The sequence below is a fragment of the Oncorhynchus masou genome, chromosome 2, assembly GCF_036934945.1.
Source record: "Oncorhynchus masou masou isolate Uvic2021 chromosome 2, UVic_Omas_1.1, whole genome shotgun sequence".
NCBI lineage: Eukaryota > Metazoa > Chordata > Actinopteri > Salmoniformes > Salmonidae > Oncorhynchus > Oncorhynchus masou.
This window is the reverse complement of record NC_088213.1, coordinates 48,908,658-48,924,471: the sequence shown is the minus strand read 5'-3', so window position 1 is coordinate 48,924,471 and position 15,814 is coordinate 48,908,658. Positions and strand designations below refer to the sequence as shown.

The window sequence follows — 15,814 nt, the reverse complement described above, 5'->3', positions numbered from 1 at the left end:
TGCAACACTGCTGGGTTTTTCACGCTGAACAGTTTCCTGTAGGTATTAAGAATGGTCCACCACCCAAAGGACATCCAGCCAACTGGGAAGGGCGAAGGTTCCCAGCCAACTGGGATTCGGGAAGGGCGAAGGTTCGATATTAATGCGTCCTACGAAACACGACCCTGTCAAGCCGCACTGCTTCTTGAAACACTGCTCGCTTAACCCGGGAAGCCAGCCACACCAATGTGTCAGAGGAAACACCGTCCAGCTGACGACTGAGGTCAGCTTGCAGGCGCCCGGCCCACCACAAGGAGTCACTAGAGCGCGATGAGACAAGGAAATCCCAGCCAGCCAAACCCTCCCCTAACCCAGACGACGCTGGGCCAATTGTGCCTCTGGGCGAAATTGGGCCGGCTGAGAAAAAGCCTGGGATCGAACTCAGGTCTGTCGTGAAGTCTCAAGCACTACGGACCAAGAAACAGAGCAGAGTGCATGCCTATCATGCAACTTTTTTCAAATCATCAATAGAGTCACATCATGAATGTTAGAATGTATTAGAAATCAAAACATACAGCATAGCCTAAGGTTTGTATCAAAACTAAAGTTGCAAAAAGAACTTTAAATTAAGCATATGTTGCAAATGATCACTTTGTTAAATGCTCTTTGTTGCACTCCCTCGGAAATCATTTGGGAAAAAATATATTTTCTATTTTATTCAGCTATGTTCAATTGTATTCTTATTACTATAAATGAATTTAAAAATAATGCCACAGGAATTATAAACAAATCTTGTCTGCTAAATGAACCAGTGTAGCCCACACCCACATGGCATAGCCAGATCAAGGCCTAACATAAGGATGACTCAGAATATGATATTCTATTCTTTTGAAATAGGCTACATTGTCTTCATATCATAATGTTTCTTTAGAGCTGCCTAAAACAAATAATGGATTTATTGGGATTGTGTAGGCTATATTAAACGGATGTATTAAACTTTTTATAATGTAGCCCTCGATGTTCCAAAGGTTTGAATCAGTGGCTTGTAGGCCCAGAGATACTTAATGTGTTTATGTTAATTAACAGCCAATTAACAGTTACCAGCTGACTAAATTTCATGACCACCACAGCCCTACTTTTGATCAGAGCTCAATGTGCCCTGGTCAAAAGTAGTGCGTTATATAGGGAATTGGGTGCCATTTGGGGTGCAGCCCATGAAACTGAAGAACCTTGCCCGCCCCCTACCAAATGCACTGAAGACACTACTGCACGCTCCAGCTCTTTGACATTCACACAATCAGCCATTCAGGAGGGAACAGCACCTAAGGTTAGCATAAAGCCATGAGTAAGCCAGACTCCTGACTCTTCAAAACCACTCAAACACACACGCGCGAGCACGCACGCACACACACGCACACACACACACACAAGCATACATACATTCTGTCTCACATAGACACGCACAAGCACATGCACGCACACCAAGATATCAAGGCTCAATGCAATACTTCAAACACAATCAATCCCTTTCTGCCACTGCAACCACACAGTGCATGTCTATATATTTGTACATACACTACCAGCATGCACGCACACAGACACATATCAATCCCCACGATATTTGACAGTTTAGGTGACAACGCCCCACTAACTAAAAATGCTGTTTTACTTATCCAATCAATTCAAAGCGTCCATACTTGCTGTCTCTGATAGGCCGAGAACATCTTTTCGATGTCCTTGAGGTCGAGGATCTTGAAGGCCCTTAGGTCATCGACATCGTGCCAGATGGTGCCAGTGATCTTGTTCTGCGGGGTACACAGGCGGGACATAGGGTGGCCATAAATTGAGGGTGGATTACAAACTCTGAAGTTTCCTGCTGTTACAGACCTAGGATCAGCGCCCACTCCCACCGATCCTCAACTTAATAATTAGTGGGGAAAATTTTAAACTGACCCAAGATCACCGTCTAGGGGCAACTTCACCCTACACCAGATTATAAACGGTAATAATCGAGGATTGGAGGGGGGGGGGTGCTGTGTGCGAGAGATGATTGCAGACAAGTGTAAGTTTAAGAATGTTAGCAATTATACGATGTAATAAATGATGCCCTAACTAATAGTTAGCCCCAGAACAGTCTACTGCATAGGCCTACTATTTTTCTAATTAGCTAGCAAGCTAGTTAGCAATGTTAGTCATTTCAGGCAAATTTAAATCCTACGTCATCTTTTGAGAAGTGTAGCTAGGTCAAAATAAACTTTTTATTTCAACTAATTTTAACATTTTGTCAACTTAAGTTTTCCCATCTCTAGAGGTTTAATAAAAAATTGACTATATTAAGTACCAATTTAGTGCCAAAAAAAGTAACAGGATTGACCGTGACATTGGCAATTGAATGCTAGCTTCACTAAAAAAAATGAAACTTAACCTCTTGAAACTCTAGGGGCGCTATATCATTTTTGGATAAAAAGACGTGCCCGTTTTAAGCGCAATATTTTGTCAGAAAAAGATGCTCGACTATGCATATAATTGTTAGTAGCTTTGGAAAGAAAACACTCTGACGTGTCCAGAACTGCAAAGATATTCTCTGTGCGTGCCCTAGAACGTGAGCTACAGGCAAAACCAAGATGAGACGGCATCCAGGAAATGAGCAGGATTTTTGAGGCTCCGTTTTCCATTGTCTCCTTATATGGCTGTGAATGCGAGAGGAATGAGTCTGCCCTTTCTGTCGTTTCCCCAAGGTGTCTGCAGCATTGTGACGTATTTGTAGGCATATCATTGGAAGATTGACCATAAGAGACCACATTTACCAGGTGTCCGCCCGGTGTCCTGCGCCGAAATTGGTGCGCAAAACTCAGCTGCAAGTATTTTTCCATGGAATTCAGAGAAGAAAGCATGCTTCCACGAACGATATATCAATGAAGAGATATGTGAAAAAACACCTTGAGGATTGATTCCAAACGACGTTTGCCATGTTTCGGTCGATATTATGGAGTTAATTCGGAAAAAGTTTGACGTTGTTGGTGACTGAATTTTCGGTTCGTTTCGGTAGCCAAATGTGATGTACAAAACGGAGCGATTTCTCCTACACAAAGATGCTTTCAGGAAAAACTGGACATTTGCTATGTAACAGAGTCTCCTCATTGAAAACATCCGAAGCTCTTCAAAGGTAAATGATTTTATTTATTTGGTTATCTGGTTTTTGTGAAAATGTTGCGTGCTAAATGCTACTCAAAATGCTAAGCTAGCTTAGCATACTCTTACACAAATTAGTGAATTGCTATGGTTCAAAAGCACATTTTGAAAATCTGAGATGACAGTGTTGTTAAGAAAAGGCTAAGCTTGAGAGTAGGCGCATTATTTTCATTTTATTTGCGATTTTCAGAAATCGTTAACATTGCGTTATGCTAATGAGCCTGAGGCTTTATTCACGATCCAGGATCCGGGATGGGGAGTTTCAAGAGGTTAAAACATTTTTAGCCTTTTTATGAGTAACAGGGTTGAAGTGTTATGGTCGACTCGCAGTTTTCCACCACAAAAACAACAGAAAATGGCCAAAAAGAGTAGAACCAGTTTACCTGTTTTACTCTATGATTTGACTATTAGCTGTTCAATATTTGTTTTGAAACAAATATTGATAAAGGAACAGTTTCATCATTTAAAACGAGAGTTCAGTTCACGTAACAGGGTTGACCTTAAAATATGAGACATCTAAATAAATCCTTCATCACTAATCACATTAAATAAATAATAGTCTTCAGAAATGACTTTGTCAAAGCAACAAAATAACTAGGGTTTTACAATGATAGTGAAATGGTTAAAATCTTCAGAGAAATGACACAGGGTTGATGGAGGGTACATCAAAATGCAAAATCTTGGCACTTTAGCAAGCCTCAACTCACATAGAAAATCTGATTAATTGAATTATCCATGTGGTCTACATTAAAAGGGCACTTCATTTAATATAACAAGCTGTTAAAATTCAATATTGGGATGCAAAAGGCACTCATTTTGTGGAACAACCCATGTAACAAATGATGTACTTACTAAAAGTTAACCCAGGGCAGAATAGTCTACTGCAAATTCTCTGTCCTGAGAAACTCAATTCAACAAAATGGGTTCCATTCAGTGCATAGTGAAATGCTAGCACAGTGCTCTGTTGCAATATACGTTCATCAATCCCCAACGTAAGGACCAAGCTGGAATGCTAACAACCTCCTCTTCATAGTCTAACTTGCACACCTACTCATTCCAGGGTTTTTATTTATTTAGACTATTTTTTACATTGTAGAATAATAGGGGGGAAAAATGTGTTAAATAAATCAAAATATATTTTATATTTGAGATTCTTCAAAGTAGCCACACTTTGCCTTGATGACAGCTTTGCGCTTAGTGGGACCATCATTTGTTTTTCAACAGGACAATAACCCAAAACACTTCCAGAATGTGTAAGGGCTATTTGACCAAGAAGGAGAGTAATGGAGTGCTGGATCAGATGAACTGGCCTCCACCATCACCCTACCTCAACCCAATTGGGATGGTTTGGGATGGGTTGGACCACAGAGTGAAGGGAAAGCAACCAACAAGTGCTCAGCATATGTGGGAACTCCTTCAAGACTGTTGGAAAAGCATTCCAGGTGAAGCTGGTTGAGAGAATGCCAAGAGTGTGCAAAGCTGTCATCAAGGCAAAGGGTGACTAGTTTGAAAAAAAAAACAGTTTTCCTGTTACTACATGATTCCATTTGTGTTATATCATAGTTTTGATGTCTTCACTAGTGTACTACAATGTAGAAAATAGTAAAAAGAAAGAAAAACCCTTGAATGAGTAGCCGTTTCCAAACTTTTGACTGGTACTGTACATTAACACAAATATATTTATATTAAATGTAGCCCTAGAAGTGGTTATTTCAGTGAAATCAGACAACAGACCAGTACTCATTACCTCGCCCAGCTTGGCCCAGTTGAAGGATTTGAGCGGGTGCGAGGGCTGCGGGATAGACTTGGAGCGCATGGTACCAGTAGTACCAAATCCAGGTTGGCCCAGAGGAGGTGGGATTCCAGAGAAGATGGGTGGAGCTCCAGGAGGAGGAGGAGGGCCTCCAGGTGGAGGAGGGGGAGGAGGAGGGCAGCTGAATGGCAGAGGGGGAGGGGCGGAGGGAAGCCTCCAGTCAAGGGGGGAGGGGGGACGGGGCCACCAGGGGGCGGAGGAGGGAAAGGTACGCTGTCACCCTATTGGTGGAAAGAAAGACAAAATGAGAGGATGTTTACTTGTTAGAAATAAGAAAATCAAACAATCTATTAAATACTTTTATTTGCACACCATTAACTTCTTCGATATTGGGGGCGCACTTTTAATTTTTGGATAAAAAAAACGTTCCTGTTTTAAACAAGATATTTTGTCACGAAAAGATGCTTGACTATGCATATAATTGACAGCTTTGGAAAGAAAACACTGACATTTTCCAAAACTGCAAAGATATTATCTGTGAGTGCCACAGCACTGATGCTACAGGCAAAACCAAGATGAAATTTCAAACAGGAAATGGCCCAGATTTTGAAGGCGCTGTGTTCCAATGTCTCATTACATGGCTGTGAATGCGTCAGGAATGAGCCTACACTTTCTGTCGTTTCCCCAAGGTGTCTGCAGCATTGTGACGTATTTGTAGGCATATCATTGGAAGATTGACCATAAGAGACTACATTTACCAGGTGCCCGCTTGGTGTCCTCCGTCGAAATTATTGCGTAATCTCCAGCTGCGTGCATTTTGCCATTTGCTTCAGAGGAGAAAGTCAACTGCCACAAATGATTTATCATCGAATAGATGTGAAAAATACATTGAGGATTGATTCTAAACAACGTTTGCCATGTTTCTGTCGATATTATGGAGTTAATTTGGAAAAAAGTTTGGCGTTGTAATGACTGAATTTTCCGTTTTTTTTCTTAACCAATAGTGATGAACAAAACGGAGCGATTTCTCCGACACAAATAATATTTTTTGAAAAACTGAACATTTGCTATCTAACTGAGAGTCTCCTCATTGAAAACATCCGAAGTTCTTCAAAGGTAAATGATTTTATTTGAATGCTTTTCTTGTTTTTCTGAAAATGTTGCCTGCTGAATGCTAGGCTAATGCTATGCTAGCTATCAATACTCTTACACAAATGCTTGTGGAGCTATGGTTGAAAAGCATATTTTGAAAATCTGAGATGACAGTGTCTCTAAGAGAGACTTTTTTCAAAATTCTGTTAAAAATCGCGCAACATTTCAACGTCCTGCTACTCATGCCAGGAATATAGTATATGCATATGATTAGTATGTGTGCATAGAAAACACTCTGAAGTTTGTAGAACTGGTTCAATGGTGCCTGTGACTATAACAGAACGAGTTCCGTGGTCAAAATCGCAAGGAAACCTGATCACAAAATCGACAAAGAAAAAATCCATCCCCCAGTCTTGGTATTGTCTTTGGCTTGCCATAAATGATGGGACTGAGCTTGCAATTCCTACAGCTTCCACACGATGTCGCCAGTGTTGTGATTACCAGGTCCCTTTATCCTTGGTCAGATTAGTCAATGGCACATCCTGTTTTCAGGTGCGCAACTGGAAAAAATGTCAATGAGGAAATGGACTTCGTTTTGAAAACTTCTAGCTATTGAATACAGATCGCTCCGTGATCAATTTGATCGTTTATTAACGTTTACTAATACCTAAAGTTGGATTACAGAAGTAGTTTGAAGTGTTTTGTCAAAGTTTATAGGCAACTTTTTTAATAAAAAAAATAACGTTGCGTTTAAAAACAGTGTTTTTCCTGGATCTGACGGTCTTCATAAATGGACATTTTGGGTATACAAGGACCGATTTAATCGGAAAAAAAAATACCCAATTGTGATGTTTATGGGACATATAGGAGTGCCAACAAAAAAGCTTGTCAAAGGCAATGAATGTTTTATATTTTATTTCTGCGTTTTGAGTAGCGCCGGCTACGCTAATTCCTTTGTTTACGTCCCCTTCTGGTATTTCGGAGATTGGCATGCTATCAGATAATAGCTTTACAAATCTGACTTGTTGGCTAGATTCACAACGGGTGTAGCTTGAATTGAGTACCCTGCATGTGAGTTTTAATGAACGTTTGAGTTTTAACGAGTGCTATTAGCATTTGGCGTAGCGCATTTGCATTTATTGTTGGCAAGGTGGGGCGATTGAGTCTCGGGTGGGCCAGAGAGGTTAACAAAAGGCTAAGCTTGTGAGTGAATATATTTCTTTCATTTCATTTGCGATTTTCATGAATAGTTAACGTTGCGTTATGGTAATGAGCTTGAGGCTATGATTACGCTCCCGGATACGGGATTGCTCGACGCAAGAAGTTAAACTAAAACAAACTATGAAGCATTTGGCATCACATTAAGAATATAACATGTGGTTTCAAACCAACCTTCGAACAGTATGTAATTGAACATGACTATGTGTTTGCCTTTTTCGAAATATGTGTAAACATATGTATACTGTTGAAACTACATTGCTAGCAACGGGACTATAAAGATTTTCTGAATTTCAATCTTTAACTACAGTTTGCCAAACCTAAGGCGACAGACAGAGATTTTGCATCTAATAATGAAAACTTTTCAATGGAAGTCATTTGTTGGATGATGGACAATGATTGTCCGTCAAAAAACTACACATAATATATCCGCCTCTTCGAGTTTGCATCTTGTCCCAAAATAATTGACTTGAGACTTGACTGATGGACTAAAACAGACAGTAATGACTGCATATACGATTTCATCCGTCTCTGTGTGGACACAGCCTAAAACAGTGGGACAAGAAGAGACATTGTGACAGCATGCTTACTGCTATGTCACTGATGCGCGAGTGCAGGTCGAGCACTTGGTCCCGCGCTGACCGCAACTCCACTCCCTCTCTCTGTAGTTTGTCCTTCATCTTATTGAGGGTCTTCATCATGTCCTCCTTCTCCTGCGTCTTGGTATCACATTCCCTCTCTTTCCGCTCCAGCTTGGCCATTAGCTCTGAGTGGTCTAAAAGAGCACATGGTGTAGAAGATATCATTGCTGTTCAAATTGTTGTATATTCTCAAATTCGCACACACAAGCACTCGGATTTGCACACACACACAAACAGATACGCACACACTACACCCACACACGGTAGACATTCACAAGCAAACAGAAGGACACATACAGACACAAATACACACACATGGCTCTCTGCATCTCTGGCCAAAGGCATAACACAATCCCATAGATGCACTTCTGCACTATGGCCAGCATATGGCAATGTTTCAAACAAGTAGAAGATACCATTTTACCTTTCCTGAACTTCTCTGCTTGGTCTCTCCATTGCTTAACCTCATTTTCATTGAACAACCTGTGAGGAAAGACATACAACATGGCTCTTAACCTGATCAAAGTCTATTTGGTAACAGGGCTCCACGGTCCACACTAAATTGAGCCAAACGGTCAATTCAATACATGGATTGGAGGAAAATGGGCCATTTCAAATCAAATCAAATTGTATTTGTCACATACACATGGTTAGCAGATGTTAATGCGAGTGTAGCGATATGTTTGTGCTTCTAGTTCCGACAGCGCAGTAATATCTAACAAGTAATCTAACAAATTCACAACAACTACCTTATACACACAAGTGTAAAGTAATGAATAAGAATATGTACATATACATATATGGATGAGCGATGGCCAAACAGAATAGGCAAGATGCAGTAGGTGGTATAGAGTACAGTATATACATATGAGATGAGGAATGTAGGGTATGCAAACATTATTAAACTGGCATAATTTAATATCACTAGTGATACCTTTATTAAATTCAGTTATTAAAGTGGACAGTGATTTGGGTCAGCAGCAGCCTCTCAATGTTATTGATTTAACAGTCTGATGGCCTTGAGATCGAAAGACTGAAAAACAGCTTCTGTCCCAGTTTTGATGCACCTATACTGACCTCACCTTCTGGATGATAGCAGGGTGAACAGGCAGTGGCTCGGGTGCTTGTTGTCCTTCATGATCTTTTTGGCATTCCTGTGACATCGGATGCTGCATGTGTCCTGGAGGCCAGGTAGTTTGTCATTGTTGGTATCAAGCCCACCAATGTTGTGTTGCCTGCAAACTTGATGATTGAGTTGGAGGTGTGCATGGCCACGCAGTCGTGGGTGAACAGGGAGTACAAGAGGGGGCTAAGCACACACCCTGGTGGGGACCCGGTGTTGAGGACCAGCGAAGTGGAGATGTTGTTTCCTACCTTCACCACCTTGGGTGGCCCGTCAGAAAGTCCAGGACCCAATTGCACAGGGTGGGGTTGAGTAGTAGTGGTCCAGTGTTCTGCTTGAGCGGGTACTACAGTCAATGTACAAGGTAGCCTTGTTCTCAAATTAGCTTTGTTAAAATCTTCAGCTACAATAAATGCAGCCTCAGGATATATGTTTTCCAGGTTACATAGATTCCAGTGAAGTTCTTTCAGGGCCATGCTTGGGGAGAGGGGGGGGGGTGTGTATACGGCTGTGACTATGATCAAAGAGAATTCTCTTGGTAGATGATGCGGTCAGCATTTGATTGTAAGGAATTCTAGGTCAGATGAACAAAAGGACTTGAGTTCCTGTATGTTGTTATTGCTACACCATGAGTCATTAATCATACACCCCTGCCCTTCTTCTTACCAGAGAGATGTTTGTTTCTTTCGGTGCGACGCATGAAGAAACCGGTGGCTGTACCAACTCTGACAACATATCCCGAGTGAGCCATGTTTCTATGAAACAGAGACTGTTACAAACTCTGTTGTCTCTCTGGAAGGCAGAGCGAGAGCGAGACAACAAGAGCTAGAGAGCGAGAGAACTTGAATGAAGATCCAGACAGAGAACATGGACACATTTTTTTGACCATCTATTGATGACTAGGAAATGGCCAAATAAGTTTGCACAGATTCATGTCAAGAAGAGATGACGATGACAATGTGACTTAGGTGTTGTTGAGCTCACTAGTGCACTTTTGTAAATATATACAACTTTGTTACACTCAAAGCACAGTGTACCTGGGAAAAAAATACATTTTGATGACACTCATCTCAGAACCAAGTACATTAAACGGCTCAAACCTATCAACGAATGACAATTATTTGCTAGAGATTTTTATTTAAAAAATTAAAAAACAGTTTTGCGGAGTGATCATTTCTGTCAGTGCAGGCGATTGGCCAGAGCCGTCCTCACAGCGACTACAAATGATTAATGACTTTGTCGTTATTTGTTTTCAGACCGTCTACTCCTGAGCGTCTGCCATCAACAACAATGGCTCAAACACTGGCTCCAACGGCTCCGACGCACTGTACTCTTTCGATAGTTGACTATAACTTAGTTAACTTCTACCCTCTCCCTCTCAACCTATACTATTTTCCAAGCACAATACTCTAAGAGGGTTTATATGGAAACAAAACAAGCCTGCCATTAATGTATACATGATTAAATATTTCAACTGTTTAATGGAGGCACAATTGGTGGACTTGTGTCCAAACTTGCCCAGTTTGCTACTGGAAAGAATCACGCCGAAGTGTACCGATTATACAAACAATGGTTAGTAAAAGTCAATTGAGGGGCTAGCGTTGGCCAAGGTTTCCTCCCAATGCTTTGTGGTGCTTTCATAGAGAAGAATAAACACATTAATCATTGCTCTTAGCGTGTTTTAAGAATTACAGAGAGATGGGGGGGGGTGTACAGTATGACTATGAGGAGACATGGGAGGAAGAGAGGGAGGGAGAGTGAAAGATGAGTGAAAGATGAAGAAGGGAGACAGATGGAGAGGGGGAAAGAGACAGAACTTGGACATTTCAACCTCCATGTACAGTGAGGGAAAAAGTATTTGATCCCTGCTGATTTTGTACGTTTGCCCACTGACAAAGAAATGATCAGTCTATAATTTTTATGGTAGGTTTATTTGAACAGTGAGAGACAGAATAACAACAAAAAAATCCAGAAAAACGCATGTCAAAAATGTTAGAAATTGATTTGCATTTTAATGAGGGAAATAAGTATTTGACTCCCTCTCAATCAGAAAGATTTCTGGCTCCCAGGTGTCTATTATACAGGTAACGAGCTGAGATTAGGCGCACACTCTTAAAAAAGGACACCTGTCCACAGAAACAATCAATCAGATTCCAAACTCTCCACCATGGCCAAGACCAAAGAGCTCTCCAAGGATGTCAGAGACAAGATTGTAGACCTACACAAGGCTGGAATGGGCTACAAGAACATCGCCAAGCAGCTTGGTGAGAAGGTGACAACAGTTGGTGCGATTATTCACAAATGGAAGAAACACAAAATAACTGTCAACTCCCTCAGCCTGGGGCTCCGTGCAAGATCTCACCTCAGAGTTGCAATGATCATGAGAACGGTGAGGAATCAGCCCAGAACTACACGGGAGGATCTTGTCAATGATCTCAAGGCAGCTGGGACCAGTCACCAAGAAAACAATTGGTAACACACTACGCCGTGAAGGACTGAAATTCTGCAGCGCCCGCAAGGTCCCCCTGCTCAAGAAAGCACATATACATGCCCGTCTGAAGTTTGCCAAAGAACATCTGAATGATTCAGAGGACAACTGGGTGAAAGTGTTGTAGTCAGGTGAGACCAAAATGGAGCTCTTTGGCATCAACTCAACTCACCGTGTTTGGAGGAGGAATGCTGCCTATGACCCCAAGAACACCATCCCCACCGTCAATCATGGAGGTGAAAACATTATGCTTTGGGGGTGTTTTTCTGCTAAGAGGACAGGACAACTTCACTACATCAATGGGACAATGGACGGGGCCATGTACTGACAAATTTTGGATGAGAACCTCCTTGCCTCAGACAGGGCATTGAAAATGGGTCGTGGATAGGTATTACAGAATGACAATGACCCAAAACACATGACCAAGGCAACAAAGGAGTGGCTCAAGAAGGTCCTGGAGTGGCCTAACCAGTCTCCAGACTTTAATCCCATAGACATTTTGTGGAAGGAGCTGGAGGTTCGAGTTGCCAAACGTCAGCCTCGAAACCTTAATGAGAAGATCTGCAAAGAGGAGTGGGACAAAATTCCTCCTGAGATGTGTGCAAACCTGGTGGCCAACTACAAGAAAGGTCTGACCTCTGATTGCCAACAAGGGTTTTGCCACCAAGTACTAAGTCATGTTTTGCAGAGGGGTCAAATACTTATTTCCCTCATTAAAATGCAAATCTATTTATAACATTTTTGACATGCGTTTTTCTGGATTTTTTTGTTGTTATTCTGTCTCTAACTGTTCAAATAAACCCACCATTAAAATTATAGACTGATCATTTCTTTGTCAGTGGGCAAACGTACAAAACCAGCAGAGGATCAAATACTTTTTTCCCTCACTGTACAAATTACCTCAACTAACCTGTACCCCCGCACACTGACTCAGTACCGGTACCCCCTGTATATAGTCTCGTTATTTTATATACATTTTTTACTTTAGTTAATTTGGTAAATATTTTCTTAACCCTGCTTGAACTGCACTGTTGGTTAAGTAAGCATTTCACGGTAAGGTCTACACTTGTAATCGGCGCATGTGACAAATAAAGTTTGATTTGATACACGAGGAAGGAGTCCTGAATTCTGTCTTTTAAAGCATCCAGGTATAAAGCCTTACAATGCAATTATAATGTATTGTAAGACTTTTTATGAGCATGATGCCTTTACAATGTCTTACAAATCGTCTTATATTGATCCAGACAGCCAGTTTGAAACAGTTGAGAATTGTATACAGAGAGAGTGTAACGGTAACTACAGACACTGGGAGACGGGAAGCAAGGACAGGGTGAGGAATTAATAATAAATAGACATTAAATGAACAAGAACAGTGTCTGAATAAGAGAAACAAAACAACATCAATGCAGACCCAAGAATGAAACTGAGGAAGTAACAGATATAGGGGAGGCAATCAATGACGTGACGGAGTCCAGGTGAGTCCAATGGAGGGCTGGTGTGCGTAATGATGAGCAGCCTGGCAACCTTGAGCACCAGAGAGGGGGAGCAGACATGACAGAGAGACTTACCATATAATAAGTATTGTTATAAGTAGGGCCCTGTGTTTTTACAGAATTGAGAATTAGACCAAAAGTTAAAGCAATTATCGGAGGATGGTACTGGAACATCTGACAAAAAGAAAAGAGGAGAGTTTGATGAAAAAGCTTTATATAAAAGTTCAAATCCAGGTCATGTGACATGATTAACCAAAACACAGGGCTTTAGTTATAAGACATTATAAAGGCTCATACTGTACATGCTCATAACAAGTTATTCCAAGATGCTTTAAGTAAAGTGTTACAAATCTTCTTTTCTCTCCTTCTTTATCTGACCAAACAACTGCTTCAATGTAACATGGTCGACTGGGCTGGGAATCGTGGAGTCGTTCGGCTAACACGATTACAGCAATTCCTTTTGATCTCGCTTCTGCTTTCATGACAATTCACCTCACTGAGTGAGGCAGGTACCGTGCAATCCCACAACCCCCTGCTGCCACCCCACCTCCCCATTCTGACCAATCACTTTTCCCGAATCCTCGCTCAGGCCCAGTTTATGGCTGCAGTCCAATTTTCTATACATTGTCCATGAAGGGTGCACTTGCTCACTCCACCTTGTGGATATGATAGCATTAGATTGGTGTATGTTAAGGCTAGAGGGTGTCTTTGCCATATTTCCTATATCAGTCCATTCTGTTTAAATCCATAAGGGGGAGTGAAGGGCTGCAGACCGGGAATAAAGGTAGGGAATTGTTCCGCAGCCCATGTTGAATTTCCAGTTAAAATCCTAGTTTTGTGAACAAAAGATGCCCCACCCCATTCTCTTCACTCTCTTTGAACTCTGGTAAGTGGGCTATTTCAGTATTTTTGTGTGTTCCCACCAAGATTGAAACATTGTGTCATAACAGCAGCTGTCGATGTCAAGGAAGTCTTTGATCAGCACAATATGTTATGCCAAAAGGATGCTTCCATGTGTCTCTTGAATTTCCTTCTTGGTTCAATCAGGTTCTATTTACAGCTCAAGCAACAAAGAAAATCTCTCATAATAGCTCTATTTATCAACATTTTATCAACACAGTTGCTTGACAACATGAAGACACATGATCATAAGCAACATTGTGTATGCAAACATCCGGGCATGTTTTTAGTTGTGTCCGTGAGTATGAGTGAGAGTGTGTATCTATGTTGGTGTGTCACAAATCGTGTGAGGCCAGGTTACTCACATGCGAATTATATTTTTGACACTGAAGTTGTCTAGGGGCGCTATGTCCGGGTCCTCTCCCTTCTCATCTTGTAGGACTATCTGCTGCAGGATCCGGTCTAGGAGCTGCCAATGCTGCAGACTGCCCCCTCCCCGTTTGTCTGGAAAACACCAGAGTTAATAAACTTCTAAGGTCACACACACCGATGAAGAAAGGTTAGCTCCTTGGAGGACAAGCAGAAGGACTTCAATGGCAATGATCAATGTTAAGATGTTAGCCTCACCCACTCTCATCAATTCAGAAATTAAGATTTTCTTCAAGAACAACTGGTGTGTTTTGTAAGACGGGATATAAATGGCTCCATGGATTCATGGTTTTGAGTAGTGGCAGAAACATTGACCAACTTGAGGCAGCTATCATTATCAACCAGCGTTTGCAGTGTTGACTAGAGTCAATCCTTTTTGACAGGTACACTGTCTTCACACGTCTGGAGACTTATTCTTAACCACTGTGAGGCAGATGTAATAGTGATGAACCAGGCTTTGAGGCAGATCTAACAGTGACCAACCTGGGAGGCAGATGTAATAGTGACCAACCTGGGAAGCTGATGTAACAGAGGCCGACCGATAAATCGGTTGACCGATATTATTGTCCGACATTACCCTTTCACAGACAAATTTGTATTGGACTTCATTCCAAAGATAAAGTTCAGATATTATATACATGCAGTATAAAGTATTCATCCCCCTTGGCGTTTTTCCTATTTCGTTGCATTACAGCCTATAATTTAAAAGGATTTTATTTGGATTTCATGTAATGGACAAAAACAAAATAGTCCAAATTAGTGAAGTGAAATGAAAAAAATTACTTGTTTCAAAACAAAATGAAACAGAAAAGTGCTGTGTATATATGTATTCACCCCCTTTGCTATGAATCAATCAAATCAAAGTTTATTTGTCAAGTGTGCCAAATTTAACCGACCTTACAGTGAAATGCTTACTTACAGGCTCTAACCAATAATGCAAAAAAGGTATTAAGTGAACAATAGGTAAGTAAAGAAAAAAAAACAACAGTAAAAAGACAGTGACAAATAACAGTAGTGAGGCTATATACAGTAGTGAGGCTATAACAGTAGCGAGGCTACATACAGGCACCGGTTAGTCGGGCTGATTGAGGAAGTATGAACACTGAGATATGGTTAAAGTGACTATGCATATATGATAAACAGTGGGAAAAATAGGGATTGGCGGATGGTGGGTTGCAGGACACAATGCAGATTATACAATTATCCCGGTTAACCAATGTACGGGGGCACTGGTTGGTCGGGCCAATTGAGGGAGTATGTACATGAATGTATTGTTAAAGTGACTTTGCATATATGACAAACAGAGAGAAGCAGCAGAGTAAAAGAGGGGTTGGGTGGGGGCACACACTGCAAATAGTCCGGAAAGCCAATTGATTACCTGTTCAGGAGTGTTATGGCTTGGGGGTAGAAGCTGTTGAGAAGCCTTTTTGTCCTAGACTTGGCAGTCCGGTACCACTTGCCATGCGGTAGTAGAGAGAACAGTCTATTACTGGGGTGGCTGGGGAC

General features: G+C 41.3%; 1 protein-coding gene across 1 annotated transcript in view; it reads right to left on the bottom strand.

The window, feature by feature from the left end:
* The window catches only part of daam2 (dishevelled associated activator of morphogenesis 2), a 223,168-nt gene that overhangs the window by 24,286 nt on the left and 183,068 nt on the right, over nt 1-15,814 (bottom strand). Inside the window, 6 exon segments of the mRNA XM_064925631.1 lie at nt 1,677-1,784; nt 4,919-5,127; nt 5,130-5,205; nt 7,825-8,009; nt 8,300-8,358; nt 14,245-14,383. Of these exon segments, the coding sequence (XP_064781703.1) occupies nt 1,677-1,784; nt 4,919-5,127; nt 5,130-5,205; nt 7,825-8,009; nt 8,300-8,358; nt 14,245-14,383 (776 nt within the window).